At 34.8% G+C, this 21324-nt stretch overlaps 1 protein-coding gene across 1 annotated transcript; it reads left to right on the top strand.

Annotated features, from left to right (window-relative positions):
* The first annotated feature begins 337 nt into the window (after window positions 1-337).
* On the top strand, window positions 338-4758 carry LOC107825233 (putative beta-D-xylosidase 6). The gene is made up of 6 exons (XM_016652064.2): window positions 338-1321; window positions 1778-1944; window positions 2038-2135; window positions 2218-2565; window positions 3096-3512; window positions 3781-4758. Exons 1-6 carry the CDS (start codon window positions 569-571, stop codon window positions 4371-4373), a joined length of 2376 nt encoding a protein of 791 aa, XP_016507550.1. The 5' UTR covers window positions 338-568; the 3' UTR covers window positions 4374-4758.
* The last annotated feature ends 16566 nt before the right edge of the window (window positions 4759-21324 follow it).

Below are 21324 nucleotides of genomic sequence, written 5' to 3'. Positions count from 1 at the left end.
CTCCAGTAAGTTATGCTGGAACTTTCCGTATGCTGGAGTTTCAACATAATATGTTGGAAGTTCATACACAGGTGCTATAATCTCTAGTATATTATGTTGGAACTTTCCGTGTTGCAGCCAAATAGTGGCTATTTTTAATAATTTTACAAATGCTGGCTATTTTTTAATTAACAGTCCGAAAACTTGCTAGCACTTGCTATTTTGACCTTATTGTCTAATTATCCAGATTAGCCTCTCGTTGTCCTCCAATTGGCTTGCCAAAGGAAATTTACTAAAGGCCAGTGAGAGGCATCGCAATTTGTAATATTACAGTTAGCAGTTATTGCTTTTTAATATCGGAGAATAACGAGTAACCAATCATAAAGAATTGAGTCAACCGAAAATTAACACAGCACCCGTTACCTACCGTTCATCCTCCATTGAAACGGCCAAAACGGCCGGTGTTATTATACTGTTATAAATTCCTATAAAATACTATAAATACTATATAAAGAGCTCAGCACAAGTAAAGTCAACAATTCTGGGATAATTATACAGTTTTCTTTCATACATCTCTGCATTTAACAACATGACCAAAAATAATCATTTTTTGTTACTGATCATCCGCCTGAACATCCTCGGATTCTGTGTTCATTTAACTAAATCGAATCCACAGCCCCAATTCCCATGTCAGCCACCTCATCACAAATATACCTTCTGCAACAAAAATCTCCCAATCTCCACTAGAGTTCAGTCCCTTATCTCCTTACTCACCATTGATGAGAAGATCTTACACCTCTCTGATAATACCACTTCAATACCAAGACTTGGCTTACCAGCATACGAATGGTGGTCAGAATCTCTTCACGGTATTGCAACTAATGGACCTGCGGTCAACTTCAATGGCCAAATCAAAGGTGCCACTAGTTTCCCTCAAGTTATTCTTACTGCAGCTGCTTTCAATAGAACATTGTGGCATTCTATTGCAACAGCTATTGCAGTTGAGGCAAGGGCTATGTACAATTTGGGTCAAGCTGGGCTTACATTTTGGGCACCTAATATTAACATTTTGAGGGATCCCAGATGGGGCAGAGGTCAAGAAACGCCAGGGGAAGATCCTATGGTGGTTTCTGCTTATGCCATTGAATATGTTACTGGCTTTCAGGGCTTGAATCCGAAGGCTAAAAAAGGAAATAGAAATGGCTATGGGAAAAAGAGGAGGGTTCTTAAAGAAGATGATAATGATGGTGAGAGGCTGATGTTATCGGCTTGTTGTAAGCATTTCACTGCTTATGACTTGGAGAAATGGGGTGATGCTACCAGATATGACTTCAATGCTGTGGTAAATTTCTTCTTCCTTTGTACTTGATTGCTGAATTTTGAGTTGTTTGATACTATAGTTTTTGCTTCTGCCTACTGATATTTTGTTCTATGGAATCCAAATTATTGCGTTGTGCGGATTATTACTAAGTCATTAGGCCATAGTCTGATCTCAATTTGCTTTTGTTTAGCTCGAACGACAGAAAGATCGTACCAGTTGTTTTAAGTTAATTTCTCGAATGTCGTCCCACTTAGTACTATTTTAGCAAGTAAAGGCACTACACTAATTTTTATGTCTGAAATCTTATTCACATACCTCCTCTCTCTATTGGTGAATGGAGATTGGTACACATGTCTATGCATATCACCTAACCACCTAAAATTGAGATGAAGCTGGCCTCAAAACATCATAATTGATCAAGTAGTGGTGAAATATCATAATTTCTAATGTCAGGTTCTTTATCATTTTGCGTATTAGGTGACGAAGCAGGATATGGAGGATACATTTCAGGCACCTTTTCGTAGTTGTATCCAGCAAGGTAAGGCAAGTTGCTTGATGTGTTCCTACAATAGTGTGAATGGCGTACCAGCATGTGCAGATAAGGAGCTCTTAGACAAAGTACGAACTGACTGGGGATTCGACGGGTAATATTTCATTCTTTTTTTTTCTACATGAAGGTGTTTTAACATGAGATTTACTTCAAACTTATATCTAATCATTGAATGATTTAATTTCAGATATATCACCTCTGATTGTGATGCTGTGGCTACTATATATGAAAACCAAAAATACACCAAAACGCCTGAAGATGCAGTTGCTGTTGCTCTTAAAGCAGGTTTTTTTGGCAGTCACATCAAATTTATCATTCTAGGGAGCTCTATGCTTTTTTGCCAACGCTAATTCAACCTTTTTGGCAGGAACAAATATTAATTGTGGAACATATATGTTGCGACATATGAAATCTGCATTTCAGCAGGGGAGTGTGCTTGAAGAAGACCTAGATAGAGCCCTACAATACTTGTTTTCTGTTCAATTCCGGCTTGGTCTTTTTGATGGAAATCCTGCAGATGGACAGTTTGCAAACTTTGGGGTTCAAGATGTCTGCACTTCTAATCACTTGAATTTGGCCCTCGATGCAGCAAGGCAGGGCATTGTGCTTCTTAAAAATGATCAGAAGTTCTTGCCTTTGGACAAGACAAGTGTTTCGACATTAGCTATAGTAGGTCCTATGGCAAATGTGAGCAGTCCGGGTGGTACTTACTCAGGTTAGAAGATTCAAAATCCTAGAGTATAGGACGCTTTGCTCTTTCCTCCATCACTAAAATAATCCAATATAACATCCAAAACATAGAAATATATTTTTATTTCTTTATGCGAATTCCAAGAGAAATCAAAATGGGGAAAAGGCATAGTCCTCATTCTGCAATGTGTGTGTTTGTCATTGCCCACATGGTAGATGCTCTAATTGGATGCATATAGTTTTGAGGTTGATGCTTGATATAAATCTTGAAAAACATTTTTGGTTACATTAGGAAAATATTTTAACATAGAGTGAAATATTAATGTGCATTCTAGTCAGGAAATATTCTACATGACCAAGTGAGTTTTCTTGTTCTCATTGTTACTTGGGCCAATTCCCTTTTGTCTTAATATTTTGTTTGTATCACAGATCAGTAATCATGAACTACTGATAAAAGCTAACAAGAAAAAAATGTGATTCTTGATTGTCTCCAGAGAAAGCACTTCGAACTGGTGGTTTATTTAATGTAATGTACTGTCCTATGTTATCTTACAGGAGTGCCATGCAAATTAAAGAGCATCCGCGAGGGGTTTCACCGACATATAAATAGAACACTTTATGCAGCTGGTTGCCTTGACGTAGGATGCAATTCCACTGCTGGTTTCCAGGATGCTATTTCTATTGTTAAAGAAGCTGATTATGTAATTGTTGTGGCTGGGTTGGATTTATCCGAGGAAACTGAGGATCATGACCGGTATAGTCTTCTCTTACCAGGTCAACAGACAAACTTAGTTACCACTCTTGCAGCTGCAAGTAAGAAGCCAATTATTTTGGTTCTTACTGGTGGTGGACCTGTTGATGTATCCTTTGCTGAGAAAGACCCTAGAATTGCTAGTATCTTATGGGTTGCTTACCCTGGAGAGACTGGTGGCAAAGCACTTTCTGAGATAATTTTTGGATATCGAAATCCAGGTTAGTATAAAGGTCATACTGGAATCAGATACCAATTAGCTTCAAATGCGTATGAATTTTTCTAGTCCCTATAGCAATTAGCTTCCAATGCTTATGAATTTTCTGGTCCTTAATGAAGCATAACTTAGTTTAGCAAAGTTAGCAATGGAGACAGCTCTTGTGGGATGAGAGTGCAAAAGAGCATACCTATTCCTTCAAATTTGTTGCTGTTTTTCTCTGTCACGAAATGAAACAAGCTGTGGATTGAGCTTTCTATAAATTCATGCAGGTGGAAAATTGCCCATGACTTGGTACCTGGAGTCATTCACCAAAGTGCCAATGACTGACATGAATATGCGAGCTGATCCAGCGAATGGTTATCCTGGAAGAACCTATCGGTTTTACACTGGAAACGTGCTATATGGATTTGGGCATGGATTGAGCTATACAAGCTTTTCTTCACAGCTCTTATCTGCACCGAGCAGATTGAGTTTATCACTTGCTAAATCTAATCGAAAGAGGAGTATACTTGCCAAAAGACGCAGTAGGTTTGGTTACATACATGTTGACGAAGTGGAAAGTTGTCATTCATCAAAATTCTTCGTTCATATCTCTGTCACAAATGATGGGGGCAGGGATGGAAGCCATGTTCTGATGTTATTTTCGAGAGTACTGCAGAATTTTCAAGGTGCTCCACAGAAACAACTTGTTGGATTTGATCGTGTACATGTCCCAGCAAATAAATCTGTTGAAACAAGTCTCTTGGTAGATCCTTGCGAGCTTCTTAGCTTTGCAAATGACCAAGGCAACAGAATATTGGCGCTTGGTGAACACACTCTTATTTTAGATGATATAGAGCATGTCGTATCCATTGAAATGTGATAAGAGCCATCACCGTTACGAGGCAGTCAAATTCTTCATAATGTCAGAGCATGAATTTAAGGAATTATATGCCAATCCCCATCCTTGACTCTCTTTGTTGTTGTTTGAGCATAGGTGGTTGCCAACATCTATAATCTGATTTCAAACTCAGGGGATGTTTGTAAGGATCAATTAGACTAACTCCTATCTGGTTTATTTGTAAGTAGACAAATTTTATCATTTTCATTACTTCCACGGGGAATAAACAGAAACGATAGGTCTATTTGGATGGATTAGGGATGTGATAAGCAGTGAACATTTGGAGTCTGTACGTGCTCTTTGTATTCTCATCTGAACAACAATTACAGATTCATTACAAGATTGTGAAGGAATTGTAATTGCTCCTTTTATTCTGATGCTTCTACTCTTAATGTCCTCAGTCTTCTTGTTATAAGTTTGAGCACAATCTACTTGTTGGGTTTTATTAGGTATAATAAGGCAGAGGGACAAAACGTTAAGTCATTAATTCTTGAAACACATTGTTTCTGTGGCATGTCTTGTGAAATTGCTGAGTGTGGTTAAATTGTTGAAATTTGTTTTTCAGAGATTTTGTGAACATTATTTGACGTGCAATCTACTCCCTTCAGCTAACGAGGCAAAGTAAAACAGTTTTGAGTAGGACAATGTTTGAGCTAAAAATTTTGATTTATGATTACTTTTTGATTTATGATTACTATGTGAACGGTGTTTTCATATCAACGGAATTAATTTGTATCAACAATGTTTGGTATGATAATGAGATGTAAAGAGCAGAAAAGGGAATTGTGAAACCATGAAAAGTGCATGTGGAAGTTATGGAGGTCGTCATACCTGCAACATACAGCTATGTCTTCACATGAAACATGAGCACGAATGTTCTTTTCTTCTTGTTTATAAATTGTGAGAGAAAAGGAGGCATCTGGGTGTGATAGTCACTGAGTTGCAGCTAACTTTTGCATCACTTTCTTAATTTTCTGGTCTTTGTGATTCAAGATGGTGGGCCAAAAGTCTTACTATATTGTTGATTTGCATGTGAAACAGAACAAACGTAAAAAGCACCTTTTTTGCTAGCTTCACATGCAATGGTAACTGCAATTTGTCCTATTATTTGAACCACTAAATTGCAGCAGCTGGTGAAGAATCAGACTAATACATCCTAGCTCATAAGGTGAAAATTATCCAAAACCATATAAGAAGATATGGGACTCAACACCTTTCTTCTTGGTACTTCCAGTAAGCTTTGATCGTTTCTTTGTTTGGATCATCACTTAATCCATTTGTTTGAAAGGTAATCTGCGTCATTACAAAGGAGACCCCAAATCGTTACTTAGCTCGGGTCAATATTCATCATCCTTTTTGTCTAATAGCCAAGATACACCAATAATGACACGAATGCGAGTTCCAGTAACGTCATGTTAGGCATGACCCTTTTAGTCTAACAACCAAGAAATAAACAATTCAACTACAACTTGTGTCACGAGTTGGAATTCTAGTGATACCGCCTCATTTTATTTTAATCACCTTTTACTCCAATTGTCATGAAGAATTGGAGATAATACATTCTACTAGTGTCACCGATTTGAATCCTAATTACATTGTGACACCACACTTGAGCATTTCCTACTCCACTTTGGCTATGTAAGAAAAGAAAGGAAAAAAAAAAGGGAATCCTCATCTTCCTTAGTAGACTTGTTGAACGAATCGTTAGATTCTAATATGTCAATTTAAGTCAAAGATCAAATATTACATACTGTATCTAACATATATAATGTATCTAACAGTTAATAAATTCAAACTTGGTCCTGCTCCTTTCAAAGTTTCATATCCATTATTCTTTAAAAATCATTGGAGCAGGACCAAGTTTCAAAGAATAATGGATATGAAACTTTGAAAGGAGCAGGACCAAGTTTGAATTTATTAACTGTTAGATACATTTCAAAGAACACACTATTGTCACAGCTTCCCTACTTTTTGCTATCTTTACAACTTCTTTTCATTACCTAAAGTTTACACCAAATTATATAAATTTATCAGAGTTAACTATCAAATTCAAATAAAAATGTACTTAATTAACCATAATTAAGCGATAAAACAATACATAGAAGACATGTTATATATTTTTTGATTTGATGTAAACATTAGGTGTAAGTATATCCCCGACGCACCCTCCAATCCTCCAAAGCTGGCTCCAAATTGACCTGAAAGAAATTGTACCTTTGCCCTTACCTATCATATGCTAATCAAATATTCTCTACCTTTTATAATATATATATATATATATATATATATATATATATATATATATATATATATATATATATATATATATATACATACATACATACATTAATGCTTGGAACTTTATAATGAGAGCCTTATGGTGATAATTAAGTTTTAGTATTCCTACAAGATATTGTACACAAGCAACAATATTTTTTCAATTTTATTTAAAGTTTCTGATATGACAATTCAGTGCCCAAAATGCTACTGCTAATGTCACATTCTCTAGATTACTGCTTTGCAGCTGTCGTCAATACTCATTAATTACTAATTAAATATGCCATTTTCATAAGCAAAAGGGACTAAGGAGAATGTGACATATAACAAGATGTGACAACTCTTTCAGACTTGTTTGGACTTCGGATTCAAGTTTGTATCCCCAAATAAAAAGAAGAGGAAAATAAACTATAGTATATAGCCTCAGCGTGTAAATATATACATGTATGGACTCATTTATTTCTTTTATTATATATATACTATATTGGTCTTTATTTACTATATTGGTCTTTATTTCTTTTACTTTTTAAATTTTAAGCGGTTATAGTTGAGACTGCAGTAATTCCTTTCTTTTAAAATTGAGGAAGTGGATTCCATTACTTAAATTTTGAAAGGTTAGGCGAAGCTTTTTTTTTCCCAAATCCTAAACCAATTAAATTTTAGAATTAAAAGGAATGAGTTAATTCTGAACTTTAATGTGACTAGGTTCTCTTTATTTTTTTAAAAATTGTTTCCTTTTTTGGAGAATAAATTTACACTAGATTTTTTCCTCCAATATCGACTAGATTCAAAGACTAGATATAAGATCGTTGGGCGGACCCTTACGTGGGGCAAGGCCTAAGTCGTAAGTCGCAGCCCCACCAGCACCGCACGCCCATCCCCATCAACTCTCCATATCCTTCATTATCTCATTCGAATTTCCATTTTTTAGTTTCATCCATCAAACCTGAAATATCGTTTGAATGTGGTTTACCTTTAATATTTGAGAAGTACTTTTCAAAACGTTTTTGAACAATAATTTTTAAAGAAAAAAAGATCGTGCATATGCTATCAGCTTTCCAATTAAAATTTTTTTATATTTATTTTTGTAAAATCTACTTTCAGATCATTTTTGCTTAAATATTTGTAACAGTCCAGTTCACTAGTAATATTATTCATGATATGTTACTAAGATCAAAGACTTGTTCACTTGTATACCTAGTATTTCTCTCGTATTTTGTTGATATAAGATTCACTGGGGTGTTACATACGGAACACGAACTGATAAGGGTAGATCAAGCAGGACCAGAAGGCTTCTAGGCAGGCAAACTTCTAATAATAGTTGCACATGTCAACTGTTGGGATATACTATTAATCATGCGGTTTAGATATAGTATTATATTTTATTCTTTATGGAATAATTATTTATTTAATTTATTCAATTCAATAAAGTACTATGTTAAATAGATCATTTGTTATATGTGTGTCCTTTTAATTATGTAGTAGACATTTAGTGTATGGAGTCTTAGCTCATGCATAGAAGATTAAATTGTTGGTTCTCATAATTAATAAACTATGTTCACAATCAAAGATATTGTTGGACAAAATATCTTGATGATTGTAGCACAAGATTATAGTATAATTTGTCTTGATTATGGGAGTAGTTTTACTCCAACTTCTTGTGCTAATATACTCAGTGTATATTGAACAGACCAAGTAGAGAAAAGATGTTTTTGTACTGAATATATAAAACATTTTCTCTAATTCATTAATTGAGCTTATACTCCTCTTGATATAATTATTATGATCAATGTAATTTGTTTATTGTTTTGATTTATCAAAAGGTACGACTCTATTTAGAGTTAGTGTATGCCTAATAGATTGGACAATAACGAATAACATTTGTGAATAATAATTAGTTGATAAAATTCATGACTCATTTTGAGTTTGATGAAACCCCTTTACGTAAGCTTATAAGTTTTCATGTGAAAACCCAGCCGGTGAATTTTGTATCCGTCACATGAAATGTTTTAAGCGGAATTGTAAAGGATTTAATTAGTTGATTAAACTAAATTTTCAGTGATTTAATTTAATTAACTGGTATTTGAGATCTTAACATGGGGAGTTAAAATAAGTGTTATTGAATTTTAGAAATTCATATTGAGGAGTTCAATTGCAGTCTTTTAGTGGAATAAATTGCAATTTATTATAGTAAGAATTAATTCATGCTAATTTCGAATTAATACTATAATTGGTAGCCTCTTATTATTTCTGTGGTCTATGCTATACCTAGTAAAAACCTGGACAAGACTTGGGTAAAAAGTGACTTGGGAGAAAAGTCATCTAATAGAGTTGGAGTAGGATTCTACTTGGAAAAGGAGAATCCTACACATTTTTTGAGGAGGATTTTCATCCAAAAATAAGTCTATTAAAGGAAGACTAGTTTCACCTAATAACTTACCTTTCAGTTGTATTGTTCTTGCCACCCAATAGCAAAATCGTCCAAAATTTTTACTAGGCAAATAGTAGAAGACTGCAGCCCTGGATTCTTGCTGCTTGGAAAGTTTGTGCAACTACTTCAAGAGGTTAGTGCTTCTAATCTCGTTATTATTACGTTGTCTAGTTCACATGTATTTGATGTTGGATTGTATGCTTGCTTCCGCTGCGAATGTTCTGACAAATTTAGGCGAATCCCATATCGGAATGGGAGAAAAAAATGAAAAGCCTTATAAAATACAATACAAGTCCACATGGTACACGGCTACACGCGCTTTTAAGCTCGATGATAACGTAGCCCAAGAAACAAATCCGTGAGATTTGTTGGGCTAAAACGGATAATGCGTGCCATGAATTTGAATCGTGACTATTTGATTGTAATTTGTTTGAACCAAAATCGGCTTTTTAAATCAATTTTTTTTGGGTTTTGGTTTGTGTAAAAGATTTTGAACGACTTTCCTAAAGCAATGGACTAAAGTTGCGTTAGTTTAAAACACACATGAAAATATTTTGTTGAATCTTTTCTTTTTTCTGTTTTTACAAAAATTACTTTGTTTTGTGCAATCAATCTCACTAGAGTTAACAAAATATTTGCAATAATTCCAAAAAATCATTTAGTAACAAATTTTTGAAAATAGACGTCACAACTAAAAAAGTATCCCCTTTATTAGGATAAACGACAAAACTTCATGTCAAATTGTCAATAGGTGAAAGTACACAAAAGAATTAAATTAGCGGGCAAACCTTAAGTTTGAATTTGAAGATTGACGAAAGGAAGTGTCCTCGTCATTTTTAGTTCTTTTCCTTTTGAATGTTGATTTAAGGGAAGAGTCCACATCCTTAAAAAGGAAAAAATATATCCACAATCTTCTTAATCCCACCCAAAATTTCCCTCTCTAAAGTTTGTTTTCAGAAGCTCCCCTTCATCTGATGCTTCTCAAATTTACTACAGTGGGCCATGCTTACTGGGCCACCGACGCGTAATTCTCTTTCCGTGTGGACCCATTTATACTCCTTTTAAAGATCAAAACCCTCAAATTCTCAATTCTAATATCCTGAGCCACTATCACTCAACGATGTATCGCCACACACAGTAACACTTCTCAGAAAATCTCAATACCCCAAAAAACCAAACCCTCCGTCTTCTCCCTTATTCTCGCTCGAATTTTTGGCGGCGGCTATGGAGAATCAAAAAGTTAAGCTAATGTGTAGCTATGGCGGAAAAATTCAGCTTCGCCCACACGACCATCAGCTCTCCTACGTCGGCGGCGACACCAAAATCCTCACCGTTGATCGGAACGTCAAGTTTGCCGACATGGTTGCAAAGCTGAATTCTCTGTGTAATATCAACGCGGAGATTTGTATAAAGTACCAGTTGCCTGGTGAAGATCTCGATGCACTTGTTTCCCTTGTTGATGACGATGATGTGGAGCAGATGATGATTGAATACGATCGCATGCAGAAAGTTACCACAAAAACGGCTAGGTTAAGGCTCTTCCTTTTCTACCCAATCCGGTTACCGGTATCCCCTTCGACTCCGGATTTTCTATTCGGGTTCGATAAGGAATACAATCCGAACTCTAACCCGAACCCAAGTTTAACGCCAACAGCGGATCTTCTGCAATTGCAAATCCCAGGAATATTGGCGGCTCCAGAAAATTCGGTTATGGATACACCAAAAAATCAGGAAAGTGGAGGCGGCACAGTGAGAGTTCCGAAAATTTCTGCATCAGAGATAGTACGTGACAGCAGTAGCTTGCTGGTGAAGAATGTTCAAACACAACAAGGCTTACGTGAAAGTCACGTGACAGGTGGGGCCTATGGTAATGCGGTGCAGATGGTGTTCGGGGTACCAATGATGATGACTGGTGGGTATCATACAACTGGGTTTGGACAGTTTGGTGTGCAAGGGTTAGTGGGTGGGGGCGGTCAATATATGGACCAACCTGTCTACAATTTCGCGCCAGCTACAGCAATGACATCGGTCATGGTCCCACCTGATCAGAAGATGATGGTGTCTACAGCTGATACCCTGAGCCGTGAAATCAAAAGTTGATCAACGTCATTTATCCAAGTTGAGGTTTTCATATCATGTTTATCCTTTTCTTTTTTGCCCTTTTTGGGTCAATATTGCTGATTCTAAAAAGTACATAGAGTAAATAGCGACTTATTTCTGGTTTCATTTTTTATTTTTTCCATTGTTATTTACTAGTAGTAATACGTTTACTCTTTTATATGTGTAATGATTTACTCTTTTTATGGAGCATATGTTTTGGTCTAAGACTTGAATTATGGTCATGATTAGCTAAAATTCTTTAACATCCCCATTATGTGAGACTCTGCACGTTATCATTCATTGTAAAAATGCTTGAGAACTTTTTCTTCTTCCTGCTTTTCCCCATAATTTGTAAAGTTTCTTTATCTGTGAGCGACAAGCTTGTTTCTTTTTTCTTTTACATAATTAAATGGGTTACAGGTCACTAGAATTTTTGGGTACTTATGAGTCGTGATTAAACTATTATTTCTTGACCACTAAACTGTATTGGGGGCACATACTTTGGTATGAGATTTTGAAATCTAAGGGTCCCTTGATTCAATGCTAGTTATACTGTGGTGAGTAATAATTAATATATATTAATGTAAATAATAGTAATTGAATTCTTGCATTACTTATTCTGGTCTGTGGTAACCTTTGTCAACTGTTAAAATAGCATGGTCTAGCCAGTTTTCGGACTGGTCATTCAAAAATAGCCAGCGTTTACCAAGTCATTGAAAAATAGTCACTATTTTACTGCAACAAAGACCGGTTCAACATAATATGCTGAAGTTCGGTGCACCTGTGTATGAACTTCTAGCATATTATGCTGAATCGATATACTTTGCTGGCTCCAGTACTATATACTGGAGAATGGAGCACCGGTGCTCCATACTCCAGGATATTATGCTGGACCAGTATATTATACTAATACTGGATTATACTGGAACTCCAGTATATTATGCTGAAGTATTTTTCCGGAATTTGAACAGTGTTTTTGTTCAGATTTATTTTTACATGAGAAGTGACTAAATTTCGATTGCTTTTGAAACTGTGATTATTTTTGAATGACCACTTTTAAATCTGGCTATTTTTGAATTTCTCCCTTCTCAGCTATACATCAGCCCACAGACTACTCATACGTATAAGCTTAAAATATTCGTAACCTAGTGTTTGAAAATTTAGTTTCTTTATTATATCAAGTATGTTTGACGAGGCAATTTGCTAAACTTCTTTTTGTTTTTCTTATTTTTTTAAAAGTGAGCGACATTACACGTTGTTCCTTACTCAAAGTTTGCTGACCAAACCAAACCAATCAATTAAAACAATAGGTAATACTACTAATTACACAAAACTTGTTAAGTAGCGGACTGTGCATTTACCTAAATCTGAATTCTGGAATCATCAGCCAGTAGCTACTTCTAGGTAGGAACTAGGAAAGAACGCATGACACACCTATCGTATGCTACAAGTAATTCTATTCCTTATCTGTTCTAAATTCACTTATCCAAAAGTGCATTTGATCAATGTTCCAGACCTTAGTAGGTAACTTATTCTGCTTTCATTGGTTTAATAAGCATTTACCACATGTTCATATTCATCTCAGAACATGTCATCGTCAATATAATGTTCCATATTAATTTGCTCTCATGTTCAGTGTTCTGAGCAAACTATTTGTTCATCATTCATGAATCACATTTATTGCTCAATTCCAAGACTCCTGTATGTGGATAGAGTCTCTTGATACGCATTTAAGGATGAAGAAGTTGCTAACGGCCCATTTCTGGCTAAGGTTTGGATCTACACAAATTTAGTAAATCTAGCAAAAGCGTAGTATTAGTGCGGCCTAGCCATTTTCAGCTCTGTAATTAAAAAATAGTCATTGTCAATTCCATAAGTAAGACTTTATGACAATGTCCTAGAATTTCACCGATAGAATTTAAAACTCTATGATAGTGGCTATTTTTCAATTACATCATATTAAAAGATGGCTATTAGTAAATTTTCTCCAAACAAAAAAGAAATGATTGCATGTTAGGTCAAGCTTTGTGTTTGGCTAATTAACTTGAAAAGCACATTTGTCAATATTAGCCATCAATTTGTACTTGTGCAACTTTCAAAAAGTATTTCTAGGAAGACGCTACTTTTTTCAGCTTCTCAAAATAGTTTCTGCTACTATTCAGAAGCACTTATTATTATTTATTTTTTAATAGAAGTTTGGCCAAATACCTCAATACTCTAAAATAATTACTTATTTAAATAAATAGGTACTTTTAATTTCCCCGAAATTTGGTCAAAGAGGCTATGAATCAACTAAGTCTTGATTCTTAGTGCTTCAAATATCCAATTATTTGACGTAGGCCAAGAATAACTTGGAGAAAATGAGCAACATTTGAGACATGGGTGAGAATGTTTTCCACACAGAAACAGCCACGCGCACATATTTTTGTTTTCTAGAGCTAAGAACCAAATTTAAAGTACTTATTCAATCGATTGGTTGTGTGATCTTTTCCTCCCCGTTTACTTTTATTTGTCCACAACAAACTTTATACACCTCTTAAGAAATAATTGGTGACGTGCATATTTTGCCGTAATACCCATAATAATGATAGTATTTTGAAAAATTTTGGAAAATAATTTGTGAAATGAGTAATGGATGATAAGAGTAAAACAATTTTTTTTTTTTATGATCTTCTCCTGATTTGCTAAAATTAACAAGTAAAACTGAAAATATATTTTTATTATAGTGAATAAATATTAGTGAATGGAGGGAGTACATCCTAAAAAATATCAGAAGCATGTTGGAAGGTTGGTTAACTCTAAACAACATAACTTCGTTTCCGCCTTGGTGCATGGGGCAAGGAGCAGAGAACTAAGCAGAAGCAAAATCTCTCTAAGCAGAATCATAATCTTCCTTTTTTGTGTGTGTTCTATAAATTGGCTTTGATCATGTGGCCATATGAACTGAATCTAGCGTCCTCTTTTTGTAGTTTTATTTAAAAGCTTAATCTGTCAACAAGTCATCTATTTTTTAAGTCTACATCAGCATCATTGTTTTTTATAATTCTCTCGTCTGACTTTACATTATCACCCTATCTCAACTGCGACGCAAGTTATAAACAAAAGTGAAGGAGGTTTAGCTTCACCATTCACACATGATATATCTTCTTTGCCATTATCCTTACGGTGCTTTTTGAACTTATAAATCACTTCTGAAGAAGTTCGTTGATTTTGGATAATTCTAGTTTAGCCCTACTTTTGACTGTTATTCTATGTTTCTATTGGTTAATGTTGACATGGGATAAGACATAAGATGAGCCTCTTAGAAAAGTTAAAGTCTTTGATATGGTAACTGGAAAATTTGCACGTCGCCCCTATTTAATCTATACCCAATTTTTAAAATTTTTTTAACTTGTACACACTTTTTAAACAACTTCAGCCCCTTTCTCCTCCTCCTCCTCCTCCTCCTCCTCCTCCTCCTCCTCCTCCTCCTCTTTCTTCTTCTTCTTCTTCTTCTTCTTCTTCTTTCGTCTGCTGCCTGAACACTCCCACGAGAGACTTTGTACTGTAATGTGTATGTATGCCTCCACAAATTGTCACTTTTACATTTATGAGTATTTCATAGTACACCTCTGAGTCTGTGACTGACAGAAATATTCTCGTCTTCTCCGTCTAAATATTTTGTTACCCTTTTAGATTAAAAAAACGCAAGGAAAATCAATCATTCCACTACTACTTTTATCCAAAAGCACAAAGAATAGAACTGAAACAGATTCTATAAACATCATTTATTAAATCAACACAGAAATCCTATTATCTAGATGAAACAGGAACCTCAAAGAACAACAACATGATGCCACTGAAGAACACCAATTCATCCTGCAGTATCGAGAAAAATGGTAAAGGACATACTCATTAGCAGTTATCTGAATGAGATCATACACATTACAGGACAAAAAAAACTTTAGCTTTTAGTGCTGAAGTTTTCACAAATGAACTAAATAACTTCAGCATCTTCTACTGAAGTTTTTGAAAAAGCTATCCAGGACAAAAAAACTTCACCTTATTTAGTACTGAAGTTTTTATAAATGAACTAAATAACTTCAGCATCTTCTGCTGAAGTTTGTGAAAAAGATTAATGACAACTAATGAATCCAGGACAAAAAAACTTCAGCTTATTTAGTGCAATTACAGACAAAAACTTCAGCAAATAGAAAACAAAACTTCAGCTACTATGCTTAAGTTCAACAATTACAAACAAAAACTTTAGCAAATAGAGAACAAAACTTCAGCTACTATGCTTAAGTTCAACAATTACAAACAAAAACTTCAGCACACTTGCTACTTCATGCCCGTCTACTAGAATGCTGAAGTTTTGCGTGATTGTCTTTGCTACTTCAGCCCCGTATGCTGAAGTTACTCGAAAAAGTGGGTACGCTTGCAATTTTTTTGTAAAACGGGTACAAGTTAAAACGTGACCCAAAAAGCGGGTATAAATGCAAATCTCCCATGGTAACTCGATAGCAGGAGTTGGGTCTCCTCTCTAATGTGGCTAATTGATAAATACTGACCTCATATTTCTTTTTTATTTTTTTTATTTTTTATTTTTTTGTCCTTTTTGCTTTTATATGCCTACACAAATCGCGTTAAATCCCCTTTGACCCTCCCCCTCCCCCAAATATCCCTCCACTCTTTAAATGGGAACGATACCCCCTTGTGCAATATTTTTCGTTGAGACGAAGAATTTTAATACAAAGAAAAAAGTATTATTGTCTTTTCATTTTTTCTTAAAGGTTTCTTTTAATCCAATATTAAAAGCATGCTAGTCACCTGGCTTACTATCCCTTTCTTTTACCCATTTAAATGGCTTCTTAATTGGTTTACTTGCTGGGTGAAGTGATTTTGGTCAAATACAATTGATGAATATAAAATATTTATTTATTACATATTTTTAATATTCTACTTTAAATAATATACTTAAAATTTATTTTGAATTTTGCCTCTTTCTAACTATTTTTGCAAAAAAAAAAAAAAGAAGAAGAACAATTAAAAATTATAAATAACAGAAGGAAAAGACAAAATGCTGGATGAAAGTCTGTTATGGCAAGCACAAAAATTGAAATGGCAAGATGGAAGCGTATAATTGAGGTTTAGACATGTCCAACCGCCCATCCTTAGTCGTATCCAAACTCTTATCTTGGACACATTCAAGCTCCTATCCTTAGACACATCTAAGCATTTAGTGCTTGCAATACTTTTTTATAAATGGAATGCAAATTTGGCATTGAGAGGAATCAGACGTAGCAAGAGAATTACTTTTTTTTTTTTAAATTTTGGTCTTAACTTCTTTCTTTAATTATTTTATTTTCTTCTCGTAATTTTTTGGATTTTCTAAGGGTATTGGTAATATTCAAGAATGCCTTTTTGTTGTGAGATATCGTTTGTTGGGATAATTTATGAAGCTTGACAAATATATTTATAATATTATATCAGTTTTAATACAACCTTGGCTTGAAACTTTCTTTTTACATTTCATATTGTGTTGAAATAATGGTTTTTAATTAAGCTTTATTATCACTTTTATATATTTTCTTTAAGTTATTCGTATATTAATTTTGTAATTCTCGTGGAGCAAAATTAATATTCAATAACCAATTAATAAAATAGTATTTCAAATCTGCAATCTCGTTTGTCTCATTTTTAATTCTCACGGAGGAATTGTTGCAGGCAAGATTACTGATTTTTAGTATAAATATTCTGACGAAGTTTTTACTACCTTTAAGCACAATTCAGGCAAGAAAATATTTTGATTTGAATGTCGCTAGTTTTAACTCAATTAATTACATAACCTCACAAAGTGCTGTTAATTGACTATTTCTTAGTGAGCAAAATATAATTGCATTAGAAACAAGCAATTATTCTTTAAAGACATGTAGAAATTGAGATTTTATTGTAATAGTATTATCAAGTGAATTCAATGATTCTCAACTCTTTTTAAATTGTAAATCTTTTGGAAGTTATTTGTTTTTTTTCAAGTAATTAACAAGTTTTAAACTTCACTCACCTTTCATCAATTTGGTTCTCTCAAATAGTAGTAAAAATATTAAAAGTCTGTAGCCTAGATTAACCAATCTCTGTAGGATGATATCATAAACTATACCTCTATTTCAAATTAGATGAGGTACTTTCCTTTTTAGTCTGTTCCAAAATAAATGACACATTTCTAAATTTGGAAACAATTCAACTTTAAACTCTTCATTTTACCCATTTTACCCTTAATGAGAATCTTTTATAACCACACAAATGTCATGGCCCTATAAAGCTTTTACCCCTTAAGTTTTTAAGACCACAAGTTTTAAAAGTCTTCTTCTTTTTTTCTTAAACTCCGTACCGAAGAAACTACCTCATCTAATTTGAAACGGAGGGAGTCTAACACCCCCGTAAATTTGAACTGGTTGTGAATGCATTAAATGAGTATTAACGTGATGGTAATCAATTTTTTATGATAATAAGTGTACGAGGCATATCATAAGTAATTTAGGGTCCACGGAGAGACATAAGTCTAAGCCAAGTTGGAAAACTACATGAAAGACTAAAATTTCAAATGGGTAAGCACAAGACCATACTCGACGAGTATATCTACAGATATATAATGTGTTAGATGATGCAAAATCTATCCAATTAAAGGTATTTGAGTCTAGTTTCTAACGCTTCAAACTGTTCATCATTTGGACTTTTCTACAAGAAGTTATGACCAAATTACCAAAAGCTGACGGAGGACTGCGCAGATGCGAAGCATCCGAGGCCGCGTCCAAAAAGAGAGGCTGGCAGTGAAGTGCTGCCATAGCATCCGAGCTCCTGAGTGGAGGATTGCTCGGATGCAAAGCATCCACGTCCGCGTCAGAAATCTGGGCTTATAAACACAATTTCGGGATTCATTTTTCCCATTCTATTTGGACGACCCTTGGGGTTCTTCTTCACCCACTCAAGAGCACCAGCTCCTACCCTCTTCAAGGTAAGTAACCCCCATTATGTTGGTGTAAAATTCTATCATGTATTGATGAAATCTACACATAAAATACTTATATCTTCAAAAAATTTCTTCAAGCACTCAAAGGAGGGTTTTGCAAGATTTCTTCCAAAAAGGTAATCATATACCCTTAGACTTACATGTATTGATTTATTAAGGGAATGTGAGTATGAATAAGTAATAGAACTCTTGGTATGGTGATTGGAAGCCATAAGTTCCCAATTTAATTACATAATTATATTAGAGATTGAAAGATGATTATTGGATGGAATTTTATTGGTTGGGTGTGGATGGATGGTCATATATGTGATGTTGGAAGTTATAAATTGGTTAATCATGATGGTAGGATAAATTATTAATGAATGGTGGTAGTTAGATGAACTATGTATATGGTGATGAGATGTAGAGACTTATGTCTACAAGGTATTTGATAATATGCCTAAATGGCTTAAGTTATGGAATTTGTTACTAATATTGGGTTCCATTGGATGTTGCTATTGTAGATTGAAGGTTTTTAGTATTGTGGATCATTGTAGTATCACTAAGGGGCGAAATTGAGGTATGTGAGGCTAACTCTCTTTACGTTTGGGAATGTTTGTGATTCTCCCTACGTCCCATACTTTATGACTGCTACGAGTTTCCTTATAAAGTAATTAGGTCTTAGTTCCATGAATTGTTGTAGAACTTCTATTCTCTAGCTTCATAACTCGTTCATGACTTTCATTCTAAACATTTTGAGATTAGTGCACATTCAACATAGACTTGGCTTTGATGCCCCGAGTCTTAGTATTGATTACTCAGTATGTAATAAACAATCAAAGTTTCAGTGTTCATAATCAATTCAAGAATTCATGTCTCAGTCTAGTCCTATTTAGTATTCCAGTATTATGTAACTCAGTGTGATTCCTTATTTCAGTATCACATATTGCAGTATGATTCTTAGTTCTTGATTTTAAATCCCTGAATGTTGAACACCTGTATTTGGGTCTGAGGCCGCAGTTTATGCTTTATGCATTTTTTGGCCTGAGGCCGCAAGTATACGTATACTTAGGCCCGAGGCCGCAGTTTGTGCACAAATATATTGGGCCTGAGGCCACAGTTTAATATACAGATAAACAAGTTATTCATCATTCAGAAGAGGGAGTATTCATATCCTTACTTCTTTTGTTCAGTTCAATTATCAATTATCAATTATCATTTCAGTTTCGGATTCAATAGTTATCATTTAAGTTATCAATTATCAATTCTTAGTTATCGGCTTAGTTTTAGTTTCAATATTTATAATTCTTTCTTTCAGTTGCTTTACATACTAGTGCAATTCAAATGTACTGATGTCCCTTTTTGCCTGGGGCTTGCATCTCACGATGTAGGTAATGATTTACAGGTTGACGATTCAGAGCGTTAGGATTCTTGTACCAGTTATTGGTGATCCCTAGTTCTTTCGGGGCATTATGATTTCCTTGCAGTCTTCAGTATTTTCAGACAGTCAGTGTTTTCAGTACTTTATTAGAGGCTTCATAGACAAGAGTACTAGATAGATAGAGTCGCAGGCTTTTCATATTAAGCTATTTTGGCTGCAAATATGTTTCAGAATTGTATTAGTATTTTCGCACTTTGATCTATATCATCTAGACTTTCAGTATATCAGCATGTGTTAGTTTATCTTTCACATTCAGTATATTATGATGTCACATGTTGATCTAGCCAGCCAGTTGGTTCGCTCGGTCACAGTAGTCAGGCATCGGGTGCCGTGTTATGTCTAGGCCCAGGTTCGGGGCGTGACAAAGCTTGGTATTAGAGCACTAGGTTCAAGAGTCCTAGAGAGTCAATGAAGCCGTGTCCAGTGGAGTTTCCTTTATATGTGTGTGCCGCCCACTCATATAAACGGTTAACTACCAAGGCATCCAGGATTGTCTCATTTCTTTCTACTCTAGATCGTGCCATAAAGCTTAGATCAATAGGTAACCTTCTCTTCCTATCGAATTTTAGACGTATGGAATACCCAAGCGACGGGCAGGGAAAAAAAAGCCCAAGGTCCTGGAAGGATGATTTGCCTATTGTGGTGTTACTATGGAATTCATGTGGGTAACAAATGAGATTTGAGAGGATGTTGAAAGTGTGATGCAATGGATAGTAGTACAGATTGACCATAACCTTATCAGAAAGTACAAGAGCAGTCATTATGTTTTATGGTAATCAATTTAACTCAGTTACCAGTTATACAGTCTTTCAGTTAGCAGGTTTATGGTTATTCAGTATGCCAGTTATTTGTTATTCAGTTATCAGATCTCCAATTTCCAGTGTATCCAACGTCTGCTGACTTAGGAGTATACGGTGATGCCTACGGGTGCTAAGAGAAAATGTAAGAACAGTGATTGTAACGAAATTCTCACATGTTTTAGGCCTGAATTAAGACAAAGACTCGCCGGATTGTATAGGAAGTGATTTATAAGGTGATGGTATCTCTGAAGGACATGTTTATGTATGGTTGTGTATCCGAATGCATTTTACCTCATAGAACAATTTCATTTTTAATTCTTAAAAATTGAGCCACAAGTTGGATGATGATAATTTAGATGTCAGACCCTACAGTATAGCAGGTTAAGAATTTGATCGCAACTGGCCTAGAATTGGTCATTATAGTTTTGGACAAAAAAGAGACTAAGGGCAAAATTCCTAGCAGTCAGAAATGTTTGATATTACCAGAGGTATTTTTATTACGAGTCATGCATATGACTAAGAAGATATGGTGTACGAAAATGAGAACATATAGTAATCGATATTGAATTTTAGGGAATGATTTTAAGTTGTTTATATATTCATACTAAAACTAGAAAGTATCACCTTTATAAGTTACTATAAGAAGTAGGTAGTATTGTGAGATAAAGGATATGATAGTTCCCCTTAGGTTATGTGACTAAGTATTTACCCTAAACATTTATAGTTGGATATGATTTTGAAGTGTATAGAAATTTTGGGGTTAGATATTCCAATTTTATTTAATACAGATTTCCCTAAGTGTGATCCATGTACATATTACAAAAGAAAGATTGTGTGCGACCGTAGAATATGGTCGGATGTTGAGGTAAGTTAGAAATAACCTTATGCTTCACTTG

Source organism: Nicotiana tabacum, chromosome 3 (genome assembly GCF_000715075.1).
Source record: "Nicotiana tabacum cultivar K326 chromosome 3, ASM71507v2, whole genome shotgun sequence".
NCBI classification, from domain to species: Eukaryota; Viridiplantae; Streptophyta; class Magnoliopsida; order Solanales; family Solanaceae; genus Nicotiana; species Nicotiana tabacum.
The sequence above is the reverse complement of the archived record's forward strand: the minus strand, read 5'-3'. Positions and strand labels throughout refer to the sequence as shown.